Source organism: Fusarium subglutinans, assembly GCF_013396075.1.
Source record: "Fusarium subglutinans strain NRRL 66333 chromosome Unknown NRRL66333_c0000003, whole genome shotgun sequence".
Classification (NCBI taxonomy): Eukaryota; Fungi; Ascomycota; class Sordariomycetes; order Hypocreales; family Nectriaceae; genus Fusarium; species Fusarium subglutinans.
In genome coordinates this window covers 64621-86851 of record NW_023502066.1, presented here as the reverse complement: position 1 = coordinate 86851, position 22231 = coordinate 64621, and the positions used below count along the sequence as shown (strand labels likewise).

The 22231-nt window shown below is 49.0% G+C and overlaps 6 protein-coding genes across 6 annotated transcripts; 1 reads left to right on the top strand and 5 right to left on the bottom strand.

The window, feature by feature from the left end:
- On the bottom strand, positions 1-1695 carry FSUBG_636 (major facilitator superfamily transporter; the record flags this gene model as incomplete). Its single annotated transcript, XM_036684549.1, has 5 exons — positions 1-217; positions 267-364; positions 419-708; positions 764-1460; positions 1540-1695. 5 exons carry the CDS (start codon positions 1693-1695, stop codon positions 1-3), a joined length of 1458 nt encoding a protein of 485 aa, XP_036543653.1.
- Positions 1696-3062: 1367 nt separating this feature from the next.
- Positions 3063-4643, bottom strand: FSUBG_635 (uncharacterized protein; the record flags this gene model as incomplete). Its single annotated transcript, XM_036684538.1, has 1 exon — positions 3063-4643. One exon carries the CDS (start codon positions 4641-4643, stop codon positions 3063-3065), a length of 1581 nt encoding a protein of 526 aa, XP_036543652.1.
- Positions 4644-7559: 2916 nt separating this feature from the next.
- FSUBG_634 (NADPH oxidase) lies at positions 7560-9403 on the bottom strand (the record flags this gene model as incomplete). Its single annotated transcript, XM_036684528.1, has 3 exons — positions 7560-7593; positions 7653-9182; positions 9237-9403. The coding sequence occupies 3 exons, from the start codon at positions 9401-9403 to the stop codon at positions 7560-7562; spliced, it is 1731 nt and encodes a 576-aa protein (XP_036543651.1).
- A 2380-nt stretch (positions 9404-11783) lies between these two features.
- Positions 11784-12730, bottom strand: FSUBG_633 (ubiquitin-conjugating enzyme E2; the record flags this gene model as incomplete). The annotated part of the gene is made up of 5 exons (XM_036684517.1): positions 11784-11923; positions 11980-12265; positions 12310-12339; positions 12465-12510; positions 12687-12730. 5 exons carry the CDS (start codon positions 12728-12730, stop codon positions 11784-11786), a joined length of 546 nt encoding a protein of 181 aa, XP_036543650.1.
- Positions 12731-14326: 1596 nt separating this feature from the next.
- Positions 14327-15714, bottom strand: FSUBG_632 (glutaryl dehydrogenase; the record flags this gene model as incomplete). Its single annotated transcript, XM_036684506.1, has 3 exons — positions 14327-14373; positions 14424-15449; positions 15507-15714. The coding sequence occupies 3 exons, from the start codon at positions 15712-15714 to the stop codon at positions 14327-14329; spliced, it is 1281 nt and encodes a 426-aa protein (XP_036543649.1).
- Positions 15715-17529: 1815 nt separating this feature from the next.
- Positions 17530-19346, top strand: FSUBG_631 (uncharacterized protein; the record flags this gene model as incomplete). The annotated part of the gene is made up of 4 exons (XM_036684495.1): positions 17530-17580; positions 17633-17863; positions 17918-18029; positions 18079-19346. 4 exons carry the CDS (start codon positions 17530-17532, stop codon positions 19344-19346), a joined length of 1662 nt encoding a protein of 553 aa, XP_036543648.1.
- Between the last annotated feature and the right edge of the window lie 2885 nt (positions 19347-22231).

The window sequence follows — 22231 nt, the reverse complement described above, 5'->3', positions numbered from 1 at the left end:
CTAAATGGTATATCTATAACGTGGGCTCTCATCTCCAAGTTCAGCCAGCTCATCCTCTCCCATTCCTCGAAACTTGTCGTCCACCAGACCTGCCTGTCGTCGTTCATTCTCTCGTCGGTACCACCACCACATAAATCCATAAATGACAGTGCCGAGAGCTACCATGCTGAGCGTCACAGCATGCCCGCGAATGTATCGAGGCTTATCCGAAGTAGGACTTGTCAAGGTTAGCAGAACTCATGCTATCAGTCAGTATCAGAACTTACTAGATGAATGCAGACATAATGCCTGCCGCATTACCCCAAGTCAACTGCATACCCGTACCAGTAGTGCGCTTTCCGTAACGCGGCGAGTTTGTGGGCAACTAAACGACTCAGTCAGCTCACTATAATCAATCATCATGCTCATATTAACTTACCCAGGCCAGTGGCAAGCCCACAACAACATACAAGCCTCCAGCTACCAGGAAGCAGCCAAAGTAGTGGGCGCCGGAAGACACATCAGCCAGCAGGACTGCATATCCAACAACGCTAATGACTCCGAATATCACGCAGAAAAGCCCACGCTGTTGAAGCTTATCTGAGAGAAATGCGGTCGACATGTACGCCGCTGCACCGAGGAAGTAACATGGTACGGTGAGGAGTTGTGTCTCTGCAACCGTCCAGTCACCGAGATCCCTGATAATAGTCGGGAGGAAGGTTGAGAACCCTACGTTTGTTAATTAGTGTTCTGAGTGCAGGGTTTGAGGGATATCGAAACTCACCATACAACATAGTGTCGACGCCAAACTGCGCAACACAAAACGCCCAGACCTTCCAGTCCTTAAAGGCACACATCATGTCCTTCTTGCTGAATTCACGACTGGAGGCCGTGTTTCCGTACTCACGGGCGTGTCTCGAACGCATAAGCGCCCTTTCGTTCTCGTCGAGGAAGTATGCTGTCTCTGCATCATTAGGCAGAGCGAAGTATGTCACCACACCAAGCAAGAAACTGGGAATTCCTTCAATGATCATGATCCATCGCCAACCGCTCATGCCATGGAGACCATCCATATGTCCAATGCCATATGCCAACAGACCACCTAGAGCTCCAGCGACTGCAGCGCTAACGAACAGATAACCCACACGCAGGGCGAGTTCTCTCTTGGTGTAGAAGAAAGTGAGATACACCGTCAAGCCAGGAAACAGGCCTGCTTCAACGGCACCAAGAAGCAAACGACAAGCGATCAAAGCACCATATGAGTTGACGAGGCCGGTGAGGGTGGCGATGATTCCCCATGCAGCAGCGATGAACGCGATCCATCGACGAGGTGTGAATAGCTTGAGGACAAGGTTGGATGGAACCTCAAAGAGCAAGTATGTGACGAAAAGGATGGACACGGCAACTTGGAACTGGCTCGACGAGAGGTTCAGATCCTCTTCGAGCCCGTAAAGTCGGGCATTACCAATGTTGACCCTACTCTTGCAGTTAGTCATAGGGACTGGGTGAAAGAGGGAGTTGTGTAACTTGCCTGTCTAGGAAACTGAAGAGGTAAAGTACCATTACAAGAGGAATGATGTAGAAGTCCAGCTTCGCAACAAGTCTCTTCTCATCAGCAGCTGAGTTGGAGTCAGACTCGTCACTGAGACTGTGACGCCTGGGCGTACTATCTTGGCCGTCTTTTGAAGCCATACTAATCATCTCTGGAGGAGTCATGATCAACAGTCTTTGGTAAGGACTTTCGAGAACAACTCACAATCGAAACAGAGTCCTCCCAGTCTCTTTACTTTATAGCAACAAACACGAGCCCCTGCTCAATGCAACAACGCGAAGGAAGCAGATATCCTCAGATGATAGCGAGAATGGGGGACAAGACCTCCCACTCGCGACAATCTTTTAAAAGATTAGGCGTATGCTTGGCAATTCTTGGCGCATGAGAACTTGTAAAGTGGAGGACAAAGCAAAAGATACTTAGACAGAAAGAAAGAAAAAGAAAAAAAAAGAGAGACAACGGAAGAAATAGAAAAGGGAGAAGGACCAGAACAAGAATATAGTACGACACTATTCGGATTTTTTTTTTCGTAATAGCTCCGCTTTCAGATCAGGTCAGGTCATCCGAAACTTCTCCGGTTGTGCAAGAGTGTATTGAACCGAGTAGTCGCTTCTTAATTCCCTCGCAATGTAGTAATATTATAGAATAAAGGATAGGTAGTTAGGATGTGACTTTGGGTGTTTCGATACCTTAGTAATTAACAGGAAGAGTGGGTTCGACCTTTTTGTTCTTGAACTTAGGGAGGCTGTATGAGGTCGTGATGATTAGAGAGAGAAAAGAGGTTAGAGAAAAGTCAATAATAATGAGGCCTGTAAAATCAAGCTTGATAGTCGAATTCCTCATTATAATCTCGTTGTTTGGTTGAAGTATTTGTCTTTCTTGCACATGTCTTATTCTAGATGCACGACATCAAGTGGCGTCACCGATAACGGACATAATCTGCCTACTGAGTCGATCTATCGAGCGGATAAATCCATTAGAGTTGAGTTTCTCGAAGCTTAAATTAACCAGCGGGAATAATATCACGTTAAGAGCGATACCGAATACGTTACGACGTAGGACCTTAAACAAACAACAAGCAATAGAAGCCAAAATTAATAACTAGTGTCTTGTCTCAACTACACAGAGAGTGGCTGATTTCGACATATGGATGATCAAAGATAGGTACCTAGTCAACATAGATCTTCAGACTGTCAGATTTTAATAGCTCTTTTTTATTGCATCCACGTATCTAATCCACCTCAACACCTCAAATCATCCACAACTCTGTTGAACCCAAAATGGTAGCAATGGAAGATATACAAGTCATGCAATGGGAGCCATCATCTCCCGCTCTTGTTCGCTGTACCAATGTGTGATCTCGTCATACGCAAGGAAAAAAATAAGGGTTTACAATATGTACAGTATCTGACATTAATTATTTCCCCTCCCTCTAGCTACAAGGGGGAGTCTCATCGAATCTTCAAGTTTTTCTCATCCATCCATTCCAGTACCAGTGACCACTATACTGGCAGGCTGGCAGCCTCATCGTTTACCTGTAGGGTTGCGCGGGCATCTCGTAAACGTTCTCAGGGGGTGCTGTTCCACGAGCGCTTGAAACCTGGTTGCCATCGATCTCAGCAGCATCATTTTGATGCCACTTGGTGGCAGCACTGTCACTGGCTAGCTCAGCTGTATTGGCAGGGCTGTACATCTCAGCAGCGTTGTGGTTGGGAGAGCCGCCCGCGGGGTGTGCGTAGTTGTTCTCGGGAGTGGTAGCTGAATAGGCCTGGTCGCTACCAGCAGTACGGGAGTAGTTGGTTTCGGGGCTAACGGGCATGTAGCTGCGGCCGAACTGCTGGGGCTTGGCGAAACCGGCACGTCCGTCGCCAAGAGCAGTACCACGGTAGCCCTCGGACTTGGTGGTGTTGCGGCTGGGAGCCAGAGTAGAGGCGGCGGCGGTTGATTGGGACATGTGGGGGCTGGTACCGGCGGCAGCAGCAGCGCCACCACGGCCACCAACAGGAACCTCGGAGGCGCCAAAGACATCGTCGTACTCGGCCTTGTTCTTAGCATTGCGGCGCTTGCGAAGACAGAACCAGGCGAGACCAGCAATGACGGCAAGGCCAGCAACACCAACACCAGCACCAATTCCAGCCTTGGCACCTGTAGAGAGGCCGCCGTCGTTGCTGCTGCTGCTGCTGCTGCTGTTGTTATCAGAGCTGGAACCGCCAGTACCAGAAGGACCATACTCTCCAGAAGGAGCAACAGTCGCTGTGCGAACAACACCAGTGGTCACTCTAGTAGATGTGACAACAAGGGTGCTGGTGACAGTGACAGTGGTACTAGCACCTGCCTGCTCGGTCTCGGTAATGGTCTTGGTAACCTTAGTCTGGCTGCTGACGGTGGAAATGACGGTTCGAGAAATAGTGTTGAAGACAGTGGTATCGGAGTCGCCGCCACCCTCCGTCACGGTAATGGTAGTAGTGGAAGTAGCACGCTTGTGAAGACCTCGTCGGAAGGCTCGGAGACCGTAGTGTTCACCATCGATTTGCACATCGAAGTGAGGAGGAGCACTGGTGGTAGTAGTATAGGTAGGCAAAGCAGGGGCAACGAGTTCAACACCGCCAATGGTTCGAGGGGCCAAATCGATGGCACGCTTCTCGTTAGCCCACTGTGTGGAGGTAACGTAGGTCGTAGTCGTTGCGGTCGCAGCGTCACTGCTAGTAACAGTCGTGGTATCGAACGCAGTCGACGTAACGACGACAGTGGATGTGATAGTCTTCATGACAGTAGTCTGACGGCTCACGGTCTTGGCATCGGCATCAGTGACCGTCACCGTCTTGGTAACGATAACATCCTCAGCTGTAGTTGAGCCTCCGTCAGAAGATCCATCGGTAGTAGATCTATCAGCGGTACTAGAATCGTCGGTAGGTTGGGCGGCGGTAGTAGCTTCTGCTGCAGTAGTGGCAGCAGAGTTGTTGCTCGTGGTATCGGCTGCAGCAGTGCTGGCGGGAGAGGAATTGCTTGAGGCAGCGGCGGCAGAGTCGGAGTTGGAATTTTGACGGGCAACGAGTTGAGTGGCCTCGGCTCCGAGGAGCATACCTAGGAGCAAAAATCGTCGAAGCTGCATCTTGAACGGTCGGCGTTGTCGTCAATTCAATCAAGTCGTCGATATGAGGTGATGGTTGACGGCGGGTAAGGGGTCGAAGGAGTACCCGGGAGGGTTCGGCACAAGGAACGACAAATCCAATGAGGAAAAGCAGCGACCGTCTCAAGTAAGGAAGAGGTCTCTAGTGTCTCGTGTCTGATAGGGGAGAGGGCGCAAGCGGTGGTCAAGTCGAGCAAATTGTCGCTGGATTGTCTCGGCTTGTGCGATGTGGATAAGGAGTACGAAAGGCACGCGTGGCAGCAAACAGCCAAGGCGCGTAAAGTAAAGCAAGGGACAAAAAAAGGAAAAAGAATTGAGGAAGAAGAAAAAGGGAAGTAGTAACGAGTGTTAGAAAACAGTAGGAGCAGGACCAAGCAGTATTCTAGTGAATAACTACTCGACTCGTATTGTGTTAGTTTGGGTGAGACGAGAAGGAAAACGAAGGATGAAAGAAGAGGCGTAGTAGTAGCAGTGCGTGCCAGTTGCTGGTGCAAATACTAGACTAAGGTATCCGTAAGTGAGTGAATGACCAAAACGAGAGACGGGGGACCCAGGCTCGTGATGAAGGGGACTGGGAATGAATGGCGCGGGAAGAGCGGATTTGCGCGACGCCGGCAACACTAAAAATTTGCTTGCTGCAGCGAGCGAGTTGCGTGCGTGTACGGGAAACGGGCTCGAAAATGTAGAGGGTACTTAGTGGCGAAGTACTGAATCCTTGCACTTTTGACAGCGAACTCCATGCATTGATGATTGCTGATTGGGGGGAGCTACGATTTCAGTTGACGAATGATAATGTTTGGGTTGTTCCAGTGAAACGGTCAACGGTCTACCGATGATAAGCAATTATACAATATTAGACGTCCAGACGAGAGAGATGATGTCAACAGTGAAAATGCCATTCTACAGCCTCATTTAGAAGCTCGACCGTGCAATACGTTCGTGGCAGGCTGGGATTGACCTCGCAATTTGTACAGCAGACAAAATGGGTATTATAGCCCCTGGCGAGGCACCCCTTGCGGTCTAGCTCGTTTGTCATGGCGCTGTACCCCAACTCCTTTGAGATTGTTAGTGTTCTATTTACGAGGTATACATGATGCGTAAGTAACGTGGACCTGTCGTCAATGCATCTCCTGCTGATCTTTACAGACGAGGCAAAAACGTGACAGATGCCCAGAAATGATAAGCACCTGTAGTTTCGAATAACCAAGCACCAAGACTGAAGAAGAGGATTTGATAGAGGGGGATTTTTTCCACGATTGAGACTTTTTTTTGGTTTTAGTTGCTGCAGACTATCGACAGCTACTATCCAACAGGGAAGTGGCGCGAGATGCTAAGAAAGAGGCGTTGAACCGTTTATGTAGGTATGCTTGTGTGTTGCTGAGTGTCGCTGAGTGTGCATTGATTGGATCAGTTTAATGCTACCTCGGCTTCCCAACAGTATAGATAAGCTAAAAGGTAGGTAGGGAGAGATGTACAGTACTGTCAAGCTGAGAGCACACATTGAATAATTATTCTGGCTAGTCGATAAGTCTAATTACACGGTACTCGATCGCCCTGACATTTTGAATGACATCAATCTCCCGAGTGGTCATGAGGAACAAAGTCCCAGTTCGTATGTATTTTGACAGCCCAGGCTAGCGAGGTTCCAGTGGACTTCTGATTGAAGTGACCTCCACTGTGCTAGGTAGCGGCGGGTCGCGGCGGGGCGGGGCCTCCACTGAAGAAATGACGGGTCTGGGCCCAATGAACGAGGCTCAGCGACTCGAGCACCTCAGGGTCTGACCCAAAAATGGAACCCTTCTGCCATCCAATTTGTTTCGATTTCCGTTGGGTCAACCGTGGAATCCGTCGTTGAGCTGAGATAGAATTGACAAGGGCTTCGAGTCTTAGCGAGGCCTCTTCTTGATTAACTTCCCGTACCCGATATTGACACGATACGATCACTGTTAATTAGACTTTCAGCACCAGATCTTCAGGGTCTTTATCAACTAAACTCTCACCCAGACTCAATTCCATGGATGGTTGCATCGGCCTGACCGTCAGCACAAATGCAGATGGACACATGTATACGATACTACATTCATAGTGAGATACTACCAACCATGCATCTTAAAAGCCTTTCCCGTCTCTATATCGGTGCCTCCCTATCCTATCCTATCCTATGTCCAGCCACTAATGCCGGTCTTGGTATTCGAACACGTTGCTGAGTGGTGAGACATACACATATCAGTTGTTATCTAAAAATGTGCCTTTTGACACTGCATCCCACGTCTAGACCCTGCATGGAATTCTTGGTCATGGCATGTTGTCTTTGCCTCTCTGATTGCTGACGCTTTCAAATGTTCGGTGAATCAGACATTGCCTGAGATGATCAAGATCGAGCGGGAGCATCACTGTCATCTGCCGTTATACCCGCAACTCTTAGGAAGAATCGCCTTTAGGGTTCCATATTCAAAACAGTAAGCTGTGGCTATAGGATACTTTCCAGGCTTGTGAAACGTTTCAGACGAGAGATCTGGGTCAGATGTGGCATGGATGGAATGGAGAGTCCAACGTCAGCACTCCAAGTGGTCAGTTCTTCAGCTGCGCCTCGATTCAATCACAAGCTTTACACTTGCTGTACCCATGACAGACAGTCCTTAATCAATAGTGAACAGGAAAGGTGTGGCTGGTCATGTAATGTAAAAAAAAAATTAATAATAATAAAAATGGTTGTATTGGTTTGGTGAGATGCAACACCTGTTTCTACGGTATTAAAATGATAACTCAACGAGAACATAGACCAGGTATGGATGGTCTTGCAGTAAATCTATCTACCCCATGCTTCGTGTTCCTTTCACTATTACAAACTTGACTATCCGCTTGCCTAGACCAGAATGAAATTGGTAGAGACAACGTTTAGAAGTTCTCCTTGCCCCAAACAAAAGAGAATCTGCATCCAGTTAGCTGACGTTCTGTTCTCACAAATCAACAATAGCATTAGAAACTTACCCAGGTTCGGTATACTTGTTACAATACGTGTGCAGCGAACTTCCCAATCCCTTGGGTCCACAGAAGAACACACCCGCCTCGGCAGGACTGTGCAACTTTCTGATACCTCTAAAGATCATATCCCAGTTGGGTCTGCCAAAGTTTGTCGGGCTGCGCAGACCAGTGATGGTATCCTTGTCGGCGTTGGCATCGTTGATCATGATGTTTGTCGCGTCGTCGGCCTTGATCTTGGCTGTGAGGTACGTGTGAATCTCGATACGGTGGTCCAGATCCTGCGCCTCGACTGCTAGAAGCAGTGAGCGGAACCACTCGAAGGAGTCAAAGTCACGGCAAATCCAGAAGAAGTAGACCTTGGCTAGGCGGGTCTTCTTCTGGGGGTAGTTCATTCGGTACCAAATGGACTTGAGGATGGAGGCGAACGGTGTAACACCGATACCTGCACCAACAAGCACCGAGACTTCATACTTGAAGACATCTTCGGAGGCAGAACCAAAGGGACCGTCGACGTAGACTCTGGGGAGAACACGGCGGATAGCTGGATCGATCTCGGAGTCGCGTCCAGTCAGACCAACGACTTTGCTGGAATCGTTGCCACCGGGTTCCCTCTTCTTGCTCCAATCACAACCCAAAGCCTTGGAAAGCTCTTTGGTGAAGTCACCTACGCAACGAATGTGGACCGAGATGTAGTCCTCTTCGGGGGCACTGGTCAAAGTGAAAGGATGGTACTGCCATAGCGAGACGGCAGGGCAGCACAAAAATATGTACTGCCCAGCTCGCGTCTTTGTGTGCTCCTTCTTCATCTGGATCTCGCAAACATTGCTGGGATGTTGAATGACCTTTGTGATGTATGTCCTGTGACGACCTCGCACCTCGCGTGCGATACGCTCGGCCAGGTAAATGAAACCGCTGTACATCCAGTATTGCCAGAAGACTCCAACGGCCGATGCGCCAACGCTGGTGCAGAACGGCGCAACATCTGGTTGAATCATGCAGAAAGCTCCGTGGATTGACCAGAAGAAGAAGAAAACGATGAACATGTGGTGAGTATACCAGAAGCGCTCAAAGTTTGCTCGTCGAGGCTTCTCGGTCGATGTGAGAACCATGCCCATCAGCGCAATAAGCATAACATAGCCAGTCCAACCAGGTCCAGACACGAAATTGGCAACCAACCAGCCGTAGACACCAAGCTTGTACTTGATGGCGACCTGCGCAAAATTATTCCAATGAGCAATGGTATGGACCCAAGACCAGAAAACGATGGACCAGGCGGTGACGATGTGGAAGGTGATGTTCTTGTCGAACTGGAGGATTCCATTGAGAGGTGTCTGTCGAAGGAGCGAGATGAGGGTTCTAGAGACGGGGAAGAGAATGACGGCGACGTCGACATGAAGAACCAGAGCAGCTGAACGAGCTATGACGAAGGTGAAGCCGAAGAGTTCATTGGAGGTTTTGAGACTATCCTTTTGAGAGTAGTGGACGCATGCGAAGGAGAAGATGAGTGCGTGAAGAAGCATAAAGACGAAGACGAAGCTGCAGTTTGTTAGTCTGAATCACTCACTATAACATACGTGCCAGTGAACTTACAATCTTCGATAACCCTCGTTGATCATCCAGCGATCAAACTTCTCTCTTGACGATAGTTCCTGTTGCTTCTCTTGGGTCATCTCACCCGACAGCAGCATTCGCGTTAGGGGAGTCCATCGTGATCGCTCTGAGGGTTTCTCTCCCCAATCTTGCATTTGATAGCTCATCTTGAGCGAGTGCGAGGGCGAGTCGAGTCGAGTCGAGTCGATTGAGTCAACCGACTAAAAAATTGTCCGATTTTTCCTTCGATGGGTGCTCGTCGTATTGTCGCTCCTCGGTCCTCGAAACCCAGTCAATCACAATAACCACCTTGAACGACAATGTCGATTATTCAGAACCAGCTGAACAGTTGAATTTCCGTAGCCAATGAAACAGTTCAGATAGTATAATATAAACAAGAAGAAGAATAAATGCTGTCTAGAGCCTCAAGATTAAAAGAAACACAACTTCTCATCGAACCATGACTTTGTCGACAGGATAAAAAACAAGAGAGTGAATAAGGGAGAGAAGAGGGGAGGAAAAGGCAGGGCAAGGGTCTAAAGAACCAGAAAAGAAACTCGAGCCGTCGAAACTCAAGGGGTCCTAAAACATGGATGAGATGATTTTACTTGCGTGGTCTCTCTCGTAGTTAGAGAAATAAAAACGGAGTTTGGCAACCGGACTTGATACCAGGCACAGACGGCGAGTGTCCGGGGTTAGCGCTTGGCATGCACCTAAAGAATCTAGCGAGAGGCTCAGACTGTAGATACATACAGACAGACTGGAGTCGAGATGTGGGAGAGCGAGACGTGGGTTTGGAGAACACGCCATTTAAGGAGTTGTTATGTATCAGGCATGGTTCAACCGAACAGACTCTGCCTCTGCCTCACCTCAGGGGCTGCAGTCATGAATTTTTACATACAACTGACTCTATCTGAGTTGTTGGTTAGGTATTCTTTGAGTTTTCACTTAGTTAGTAGTTATTGGAACTTTTGAGAGCCTCTAGAAGTGAAATACTATTCAATAACTAACTAAGGTAACTAACTCTGCGTCTGCATCTCTAGCAGAAGCCAGCACGAGTCGTTCACTGCGAACCCAGCAATGGTAGTCTGTGATTAGCCATCGCCAACGCTTGTTCTCGTCTGAAACCCCGGTGTTACAGGTTTGACAAGACTTGGCCCGCCCTGGCATGTCGCACCGAGAGTGGGGCAAGAGACTCTAATTCTCGGCCCATGAATGGCACGACCATTGAGACAACTCACCTAATTATTCCCACGATACAGAGCAACAGCTTCATTGTTCAACTGACGATTGAGGCTATCGAAATGATATCGATGAATATATCTTTCCATATGAGTTGCTGAATGGTGCTTGGCTGTCCTATCGTTATCCTGCAAGTTTATCATTATCTCCTACACAACGACCCTTGAATGCACAAGCAATTACGGAGTAATTGTTTGGATATCACGACTTGGCATTATATCTCTCCCTTCTCCTGTAATACATAGGACATACAATAGAGCATATATCAGCGCATACCTAGCTATAACAGAGCAACTCTCGAGCTTTCCTCCATACTCGATCCAAACACTGCTCCATAGGCACCTAGGCCAAGAACCGCTCTTAAACAACCCCCACTCGTATCTCAGAAACAATGGAATCCATTACATCTCTGCCCTATACCACATCGTTCCGTTCCAGCTTTGTCTCTGCCGCGTTTCACTTCTCTTCCAAGACATGTACCATTTCCAAACACATTCGTCATCGCCATGGTCTATGTGGACAGCTCATACTCCGTATTTCTCATACATACAAACTGCAACTATCCGGCGAACCAATCTCATTCGACTTCGGTTTGGCATTTCCTGCACGACTTCCCTTAGATTTCTTCACATCGCCTATAGAAACACTCTACTCCGTAGACCAACTGTAAATCTCCCTTCTGATCTCCATCCCGACCTACCTATGCTGGATGATCCCAAGTTCCTGGCCACTAGCGCCCGTCATATAACCAGTCGTGTCAACCAGCCTCAACCCTGTCGGCGCCTAATCACATTTATGTACACTCATCTCAGCATAGCCGCCAGCTTTCACCATGACGTATCCTTCACATGTGCGAATGTCATATGCTGACGCTTCTTAAACACCCATTGGGCCATTGCTTTCGGCTCTTCAAATCAAACTTCACAATGTCACCAAGAATCAGCATCAACACGATAAAGGCACCGGAGCTATAGCAGATAGAGAGACAAATTGTATACGCTGCTTGTTTCTGGATGCCACAAACACATCGTCAATGCAAACCCAACATCCAGCCGCATGATATCCCTTACTAGACTAGTCTGTTTGTCTGGAGTTGTTCCTCCCCTCAAGTCGCCTCGCATCGTCGCTCACTGCCTCATAATCGCAATCAAAGCCCCAGTTCAGGCAAAGCACCCATATAGGTATCGCCGACTAATAGACATTTCGCAACAGCATACGAAGCTTTCACTCGTTCGTTTCACGTCGCTTCATGATAGGGGAGATGAAACCACCCCAAGTCTAACCGCACCGGCCCTGGTATTCGCTTTAGATTGCATACTTTCGAGTCCACTCCCGAGCTGTGGCCTCGTATCTGGGTCGGTCAGTCTTGTAGACATGGGCAATCTCGGGCACAAGAGGATCGTCAGGGTTGGGGTCTGTCAGCATCGAGCAGATGGACAGAAGGACTGGTATATACGTAAGCAATAGGCCTAGGCCACAAGGGTTCTCACATCGAACATACCTTTAGAGATGGTCAACGCGGGGCTCCACTGGTCACGCAGAATATCCAAGCAGATGCTACCATTGGAGTTGATGTTGGGGTGGTAGATGCGGGTAGTGAAGTTGACTTTGGGAGGCTTGAAAGGGTAGTCGGTAGGGAAGTGAATGGCCAGGAAGAAGACACCGCCGGAGTATGGAGAGTCACTCTGTGAGGTCTGGTCAGCCACTTTGTTCTTGTGATAGTTTGTTAAATGCAGATGCGGCTGCACCGGCGTGCGGCTGAGGGCTTCGCCACGCCCATAAGCCATCTGAGCAGGCAGCGCATCCAGAAGCACAGCAGAGGTCAACTTACAGGTCCCATAATCGTAGCTTGCCAGTGAAACTAAGCAGATTCGTTAGCCGGACACTCAAAAATGATATCTTGTTCATCCTGGGGAGAGGCCTGCGGCAGTCATGACGCCTTTGACAGCCACGTGCTTATCAATGTGGGGGAGGGGTGATGCCTACCAAATCCTCGCCGACAGGGCCGGCAGAGCAAGAAGAGGGTGGATCTCTGCACGAGGAAAGTCAGCACAAGTTCATCGAGAGGAGACGGTCATGAGGGTTTGAAGTCATCGAGGGCTTTGGCATCGTCGGTCGTCACTGAGGACCCCGCTTACCAAGTGCCCCCACCTGACGTCTTTGGGCATTCTGTTTGACCCCTCAGACCAGTGAAGAGAGTGAACTTACCGGCCGAGATCAGTGAGCTCCTTGTTAATGCGCTTAAGGGCCATTTTGTGATGTGTAGAGGGGGTATCTAAAGGGTTTGTTGCGAGGTATCGCCGTCGTTCTGGGTTGGAAAAAGATGTTAGTTGAAGGGTTGCAGGACGAGCGGTCGGGAAGGAAGAAGGATTCGAAGGAAAGGACGCACAATAACGATCGATGGGAAAGACCGTCGGGGATCAGAAAACAGTGCACAAAGACTGTTTTATGAGGGATGTTTGTGGTAGAAAGTTATTTGGGTAGTCGGAGTATGTAAGCGTAAAAGAAATTCAGTCGAGGCTGAAGAAAGTAGAAGAGAGAGGCGGGATTTGGAGGAAGATGGTTCGTTCAAATGGGGGTAGGGAAGAAGGGGAAGGAGGGTCAACCAAGAGAGAGACCCAGAAGCGGAGCAGGAGGGAGGGAATGGAGTGAGTGAATGCGTGCGTGCCCGGGGCGGGTGAGGTACCTAGGTAGACTGGACTGGCTGGACAGTGCAGTGGCTGCGCTGGCACCTCCCGTCCAGACGAGACGGGAGTGGCAGCCCGAAAAGTCAGGTTTTTTAGGCCCTCCATCGCCTGTGACTGGGCCACCGCTGGGCGCTCGCTCCAGAAGGGGGGACACCGCCACTGCTGAGGGCGAATCAGTGTTTAGCGGTACCCGAGCACTAACAGCTGGCTACAGATTTTTACGTTGGGCCCTGATACAGTGGAGGGCACCCATAGTGGGCTTGGCTTCTCCGAACCTTAAGGTAGGTACCTTAGTCACTAACTGTTCTTCGCCGGGTTTCGATGCTTATTTACTCATGACAATAAGATTATATAGCATTCACGGAGTTGTACTACCTTCAGATTCAGGCAGTCAACCTCAGGTTCAGGGCAAGATTTGGCAGTGTTGAGTAATAATACTCGGGTGGCGGTCGAGGCCAGCAGGGGAGAGTTTGAGTACTGATGTACCTATCGAATTTTTTGCCTTTACCTGACTTCCAGATGCTTCCTCACAGTCTTTGACCACTCGTTGACTCATGATTCGTGTATTGATGATATCCAAACCTGAGCTAGCCTCCCTCTACATGATTGCCACGGGAATGACGGCAGGAATCCAGATGCATACAGTACCTGAATTAACGCTGCCGAGCCCGGCCCCGGGACCGGAAGCGGACGCGGAACTTGACGGCATCACTTACAGTCATACACAGTTGTAACCACTGCGCACTGGCCAATTTAATGGCAGTCCTTAGAGGCCTCGGGGGAGCAAGAAAGCAACAGACCATGATATGGGGTGCCAAAATAAACTCAGTAAAAGTTATCCTATGCTTAGGCTATATCACCTAAATCTTTGTGTCATTTAGGGTCGAGGTCCTAGTTATGCTTTCTTTCCTCCCCTAGTGAGGGTTCATTTGATACAGTCCAGGTTGAGTGGCACCTAGCAAATACTATTCTGGAGAATGTATTTTGTTATTCGTCAATATCATGCTACTGTACTGTACTGTTTTAAGGCCATCTAAACCAGATCAAACGATTGGCTAATGCCTGGCACTGGAAACTGCATGTCTGATTTCCAAGCATCTATAACACGGGTATGCACCTCAATGGTTCTTTTATATCACCTCCTGACCAATCACTCCTCGTTTATACGAATGCCTGGATACCAGTAATAGCACGTCCCAGAATAAGACCTGTAATATCTGTTAGCAATAATCAGTCCTGTCTTGCAGGTAAAACTCACTGTGAATATCACTCTGGCCCTCATAAGTCTGTGTCACATAGAGATTCGCCACATGTCGGCCAATCATGTACTCATCACTCGCAGCGTTGCCTCCAAAGATCTCCTGGAGGACTCGTGCGTTTTTGAGAGCTGTATCGCAGTTCTGTCGCTTCACCATGCTGATCATCTCGGGCGTGGCCTTACCCTCGTCCTTGAGACGGCCAACCTGGATGGCGGCGAGTGTGCCGTAGGCGGCATCTGTTGTCGCGTCGGCGAGCTTCTTCTGAACGAGTTGGTACTTGGCTAGGGGGTTGCCTTTGAATTGCTTGCGCTCAAGGGCGTATGTTCGGGCACGGGCGATGCAGTCCTCAAGAGCACCCATGACGCCCAGTGCGATACCGTATCGAGCGTTGTTCAGACAGCTGAAGGGGCCTCGTAGGCCTTCAACGTCGGGGAACATGTTGACATCTGGTACAGGACAGTTGTCGAGGTGGATCATGCCAGTGATCGAGGCTCGAAGACCGTTCTTGTCCTTGAGAGCTGGTGTCTCGAGAGTACCTGGTGGGCAGTCCTTGCGCTCCACCAAGAACCCTCGAATCTTGCCTGTGTCTTGCAACTTTGCCCATACCAATAAGACATCGGCGATAGGGCTATTTGTGATCCATGTCTTTGAGCCACTTAGAGAATAGTACCCATTCTTGGTAGGATGAGGCCTTGCCACTGTCTCCATGCTTCCAGGATCACTGCCGTGGTTGGGTTCTGTCAAGCCAAAGGCACCGAGGAGCTTGCCCTTGGCCATCTGTGGGAGAAACTTCTCCTTCTGCTCAGCAGTGCCGTGCTCAAAGATACCACCCATCACCAATGAAGACTGAACGGACATTCCAGATCGGTAGCCGCTATCCACCCTCTCCACAGCTCGTGTGATCAAACCACCAGCAACAGAGGACACGCCAGCACAATCATATCCCTCGATTGTAGCGCCCAATAGACCAAGCTCGCCCATCTCCTCGAGAATCTTGGGATCGTAGGACTCGTCGCGATAGGCCTCTGTAAGATATGAAAGTCAGTGTGGAGTTTCTAAATATCGAGTTTGAGACAAGTTACGTAGAACGCGGGGTAGCAATTGCTCTTGGCAGTATCTCTCTGCAGTCTCTCCAATTGCACGCTCCTCTTCGGTCAGGAGGTTATTCGAAGCCAAAGGATCCTCCCAGTTGAAGGTAGGTCCAGATGCCGAGGCAAAGGTCCTTGTGGCGCATGGTCGCAGAGGAATAGCAGCTCTTCGAGCGCATTGTCTGAGGATAGGGCGAAACATGGTGAGGAAGGCGATTTGGATGGAGAGATGTGTTATGGATCAGATCAAGATCTCGAGGCGAAGCTGAGTAGTTAAAGATACAGCATCGCAGGCTTGAGTTGACAGGCAAAAGGGCGCCGGCAATTGAAGCCCACTAGATGAAGTCATCCGATGCGAGCCGGAGCCGTGATTGTCACTAAAACCCCAGCTTTTGGACCCCGGAACCGAGGCAGACAGCGAAAACTACAACCAATTGGAGTAGGTGATACTTGAAACATGAGAATCATTATCCCAATTTGGGTTGTTTCGGGTCCAAGATGATCTTGCCGATGAATGAATCGGTGTCTTTTGATTGAATACCGATGCAGTCAAGCACAGCTAAAGCCCACTACTCCGTACATACGTACCCAATGATTCAATAATCCATGCTCACTTCCAATGATCGACAAGAGTTGCAGACCAGCTGACTCGGATAGGAAATCTCCCCTTACATTGACATTATGCCTCTTCAGTCTTTCCTCTGGTCTCGTCGTTTCTCGCCATGAAACTCAACCGGTCGAGGTCTAATGTTCCCAAGGCTATCCCCGCTGTTGCCAACTGGCGAGTCCCTTCTTCCCCCTCCGCCACCGGAGCCGAGATGACCGGCACCGAATCTTCGGCTGATGAGTTACCATGATTGACTTCAGAGTCGCGTGCCCTTCGTCTCCGTTCCTTGCCGGCTTGATATATCGAACCGTCTGCTGATCCAACCAACGAAGTTGATGATATTGATCGACTCGATCCAAACGGAGATTCCCAAGGTTGAGCTCGTCGAAATCGATTCTCAAGACGGTGCAGTAGACCTGTTGGTGTTGCTGGTTGGGAGAGTGGACTGTGTTGGTGAGGACTATTTCGAGAACTTGTTGAGCCTGGCGCAGAACGCTGTATTATATTGTGTTAATGAAGCGTCGCACCAGACAGCAGTGAATCATTCATTACCTACCCATGGATGGTCGTCTCGGCATCCCAGTTCCGGACAAGAATGCATCGCCTGTTCCTGGCTCACAAAATTGAACGACGGCCCGTGCAATGCAACGTCTATATCTTCGGATCCGCATTCGACCTTTCGCTGCAGCATTTTCATGGTAGTTCCATGCCTTGACGCGTGATTGTGATTCCGTGCTCGGCTCGCTCCGAATCCAGGTTTAAGATGGCCACACGCGATGCTTGTATCTTCCTTTGTTGGCTGAATTATCCCTTCAGGCAGAGAGGAATCCATCTCTGATAACGTCGGACCGACTTGGGCATCACATCACATAATTCACAAAAGGCCAGCGAGGGGAGATATGATGGGATAATGGGGTGATGAACAAGGTCGGTCGGTATATCGTGATATCAGGGACATGTAGGGATCCAGTATCACATCCGCAGCTAAAAAGTGAGGAGCCGCAATCTTTGGCTTCTAGAGCCTCAAATCGAAAGCCGTTCCTGCTTCTCGGTGCTTTATCTCCCGAGGAGGTGCATCGTCAGTTCCTTTTCGTGCGCCCCATGACACGGGAGTTGAAGTCCGTCACTTGCATTTTATCATGACTTCTCGGCTAATCGGGCTGATGCATACGAGACAAGGCAGTAAATAAAAGGAGAATTCATTCTGCCTCTATAAATCTCTTTTGACGGAAACAGTTGATGTTGTCTTATCTTTAGCTACCTACCTTGCCTTAGCTCATACATGGAATGGATGGATCGCCCGGGCTAACGCACATGACCAGGGTCCTCCAGCATTCAGTCCTTAGTCAACTAACTTCAATCGCTCCCTCGATACAATATCGTGATCTTTATCGGAATACAGAGAGCGAAATGGCTGCAGATACCAGTGGCTTCTTGCAATTGATGCAGGCCATCAGATTGGTGAGTCCATCCCTGAGCAGAAGGACAAGGACTCTTGGCTAACACGGTGCAGGCTGCTCACAAGAATAGCTCCAAGCTTGTCCGTGCTTGGTTCTATGTGCCACTCGGCATTACAATAATACTTGCTGTCAACTTTGGAGTTGACTCAATATTCTACAAATTCAATGTTTCGTTTCCTGCTTCTGTTACCTGCATGATGTTACTCTTCTTTGCTCTCATCGCAAGTGAGTCATTGTTGGGTACTCACAAGACAAGAAAGCTGGTTAATACCATCGACGTGCCTGTAAGTTATGGCTACCTATTTCAATAACGAGTTCATCATGTCTGATATTTCTAGGCTGGCTGGTCACTTCGATGGATGGGTATCTTCTTTACCCCGTCCTTCGTTCTGTTGCCTCTTAGTCCTCCTATTGGCATCGTCGAAGTTATGATTATTATTGCAATCTTTGGTATGTCACCGTTCGATAACACATATAGACCCTTCTCTGACAGTTCTAGTCATTGGCTTCTTTATCATGATGGCTATGGCAGCTTGGATCACCCGTAGTCTCCAACTTGCTCTTGGTGTCTCGAGGCGATCAAGATCCCAACGCGCTGAAGAACTCGGCCGTCAAACACCAGATCTCTCAACGGGAGATGTCAATTCTCCTGGTATATCACGTCGTACGAGCGTATCTCGAGCTGGCTCTCAAATACCGCTCATGTCTGTATCCGCGCCGAACTCGGAGCCAACGTCAGCGGCGCCTTCACGACCACAGACTCCACCTCAATTACGGCTTCAAGAACATCACTATGCAAATGGTCAAGCCCCAGTGAATGCCGTTGAAGCTCTCAATCCGCCGACGACTGTTCTCACACAGATTCCTCTGCCACCACCAAAGGCCGAGTTGTGGGCGGCCCGCATATCTGCAAATCTCGATGTGGCGATCTTCGTAGGACTATTTGCCTTTATTGGCATTCCTCTCTATTACTCTACCGGTTATGCTATGCCACTTCACCTTGCTGTGAATGTCCTCGCCTGGTTCGGGGCATTGTCAGTTGCGCCCAAATGGAAAGAATATCTCCATCCAGTCTTAGTATCGTCTCTTGCAACAGTTCTCGTCATATGGGCACTTGCAGCAATTCGCGGTGATAACCTGACCACAACACTTCACGCTTACCGCACAGGCGCAAAGTATATACAGTTATGGCGCAACGCAACATCGAAGCAAGATCTTCTCCCCGGCGCCGGTGACGTTTTCGGCACCCTCCTCGACGCCAGTATTGTAGCCCTCGCCTTGCCCATGTTTCAATACCGACGAGAGCTTCGCACTCATTTCATCTCCATTGTCATACCCAACGTTGCAATCAGTGTTGGTTCGCTGCTCGCATACCCCCCCTTGTGCTATGCCTGCGGCATCTCGGCAGCCCGCAGCCTCGCTTTTGCATCGCGCAGCCTGACGCTGGCGCTCGCTGTCCCCGCGACTGTGAACCTAGGAGGAGATGTTAATACTGCTGCTGCATTGGCCATCATCAGTGGGATTTTGGGCGCTGTGCTCGGGGCGCGCATATTGCGCTGGCTGCGAGTCCCCGAGGATGACTACGTGACCCGCGGAGTGACACTAGGTGTTAACTCGAGCGCCATCGCGACTTCAGTCTTGTTGCGAACGGACCCTCGAGCTGCAGCCTTATCGAGCTTGTCGATGAGTCTCTTTGGAACCATCACTGTCTTGTTTACCTCAATACCGCCTGCGGCGGCTTTTGTACGAGGGCTTGTAGGCCTGTGATGGGTCGACAGGAACCTGATCTGACGAGGCACTCTGCTAATTTAGTCAGCATTTAGAGGGCCTTGATCCTAAATGATAAAAAGACTTAGGTAACTTAGTATGAGTTTAGGATAATTTTTGCCGGGCTTATTTTGACACCCTAAATCAAGGTCCCATGTTTTCTTGCTCCCCGAGGGCTGGGTACAATCCCTTGGTCAGGTAGTAGTAGTAGTACGATTCGAAACCTCGGTAATGCAGTTACATGTGTAGCCTGCACTACCGTACTGGTCGCATTAGTTCGTTCGTGTACACCGTCAGTTTACATAAGGTCTCATGACAACGATAACTCCACACGACGCCCTGTCGCGTGGCACATGCAGCAGCATGTCGTTATCGTGAATTTATTGAATAACTAGTAGTAATCATGGGTATAGTAGTAGTAAGAATACAAGGACAGCCCAGAAATAAAAGACTGCTGCTGTCATCAAACAGAAAGTAACTCTTATGCTCCATCTAATTCGTGTGCCAAACTGTAACTGAGCATCATGCCGTGAACGCCGCCGTAAATCGTAACACCATAAGTCGTAAAGTGTAGAAATGTTATCGAACAGAAATAAACTAGTGGGCGGTATGGCCTCATTGTATGAGTTCCGGCTTTCGTACGGGTATAACCATCCCGTAAGAGCCGAGTTACAGGCAAGGCAATGCCATTTTGCCTTGATAGAGCCTGAATGCCTCTTGATGAGTATGTCAGTACAGGGTTGTCTTTTGTCTTTTTTTTTTCTCAGATAGTGTAAGCAGAGCTTAACATCCTATCTTACAGCTGGTAGGGTACCTTACAGATGACTCGGAGGGTTGAATAATGCCGCATTGGAGCTCTGTTGCGTCACTTGCTGAAAGCCCGGTTTAGCCTCACGGTCATCTGGCTCCTCTGCTCTTTTGCATCGCTGCATACACCGCACTCGCCGCTGACTACGGTGCCAGTAACTCGTGAGACGTATTTACCGCAGACGGCGAGGCAGGGTGATGTTCCTACGGGTTGTTCTCCGACGCGGCGGCCGCAGGCTTGACAGATGAGAGTTCCGAGGTTTGCGTAGCACATTGTGAGTTTGTGTGATGAGTGGAAGTGAGATTGATCGAGTATCTCATGAGAGAGTCAAGGAGAAGAGGGTCGAGACAGCACGGGCGAGACGGTAGAAGAGACAAAGAGGCATGTAAATGTAGATGAGTCTTAGATACAGAGATGGGTCCAACAAGAGAAGGAAGAGAAGACAAGAGAGATGCTGATTAAAGAGGATTGTTGTCAAGAAAATGTCGAGATCTATGGGGAGGGATGAGTTTAAGTATTTGCAGAGAAGAAGGGAAGTTGATGTTGTTATAATAACGAGGGAAATAATGTGAGAAGAAGAGGAGGAGGAGGAGGAGGAGTGAGGTAAGATAAGGCGAGTGCTACCTTGCTGGGTTATTTAAGAGGTACTATACCTACCTCAGATAGATTGGTAAATGCACTGAGAGTGCATTGCATTACCGTACCTAGGAGAGGGAGAGGGACAGAGAGTGTGCGTGCGTGACACAAGCAGAGCTGTCGTGATGGGGACGTCTCCATCCATCCATACAAGCAAGGTCCCCTCACTCACACTCACTTACAGCTTGTTAGCTCTCTTAGGCTCTGACTTAGTTGTACCTCGACCCGTTTGACCGTTTGAAGAAGAGGGGTCACTCTCGCTGTCGCCGTCTGGGTCCAAGTGGGATCTGTTGCATCAACTTGCTAGTATATACCGCCTGTCCATTATGGTATGGCATGGCAAATGAACCAGGTACATGGTATTAGTCACCAACTCACAACAAGGGACTACCGTTAGCTTCGAACTGTACCTAGGTATCAATATCTTTAAGCTGTATAAAGTGATAGATAGGTTAGTATGTATGTCGTGCTTTGGCCCTTCCCCTCACCGACTCGCCTCATCGAGTGGACGTCCAGGTTACGATACCTTACTTGGTCTTTGTTGGAGCAGAGATGTGTTACTCTCGCGTCTCGGTAGGTACTCTTACAGTAGCAGTGAAGATCCTTGTCCCTGGCAGACCTTCTCGAAAAAAAGAACCCTCCATCCCGTGCGCCCTCTGGCAAAATTCCCCTAGTCGCAGTGAAGATCATTGCCCCCAATCACAAGCCACAGAGAGGCCCCTCCCTCCCTCCCTCCCTCCCCCCTCTCACCACGTTGATCATGTCGTCCAATACGACATGACGAAGTGAGTAGACGACAAATAAATATATGTACGCACATGGAAAGGGACAGAAAAGAATAGCTAGGCAAGTAGTAGAATGCTAATTATTCAGCGTTCACAACTACTTACAATAATATTGTTATCCTCCCGTGCTCGCTCACTAGAAACAATTACACTTTCATGGTCATCTGTTTCAACTGTCACGGATCCTTCGGGGTTCAGACGCCAAACTGCTAAACTGCTAGCTCATGACCAGGGTCTCCCTGACGACTCATATCTAAGTTCACCGGTAGTGTGTTTGTGTGTGTTGTATACTGTACTGTATGTATGTGTCCTGGTGGCTGAGTAGAGGCGAGCACTACAGTACACCAATACGGTCATCCAAGAGTACGACTGAATGCATACATACAATCCTCGACTCTCATCATGATCGTCAAACATCACTTCCATTATGCTAACTTCTGTCTCTGATCTGACAACTCAATCAACTCGCCATGCCTGACATCATGATATTCATCTACAACACCTTTTCCCATACAGAAAAAGTAGAACAAAGACCAACCACACAACTCTATCGTGCCAGAGTCCTGTCCATCAAAACGCCCGCATAATGTCACATCCATGGATATTATGTTCTCTCTTTCTTTCTTTCTTTCTTTCTTTCTTTCTTTCTTTCTTTC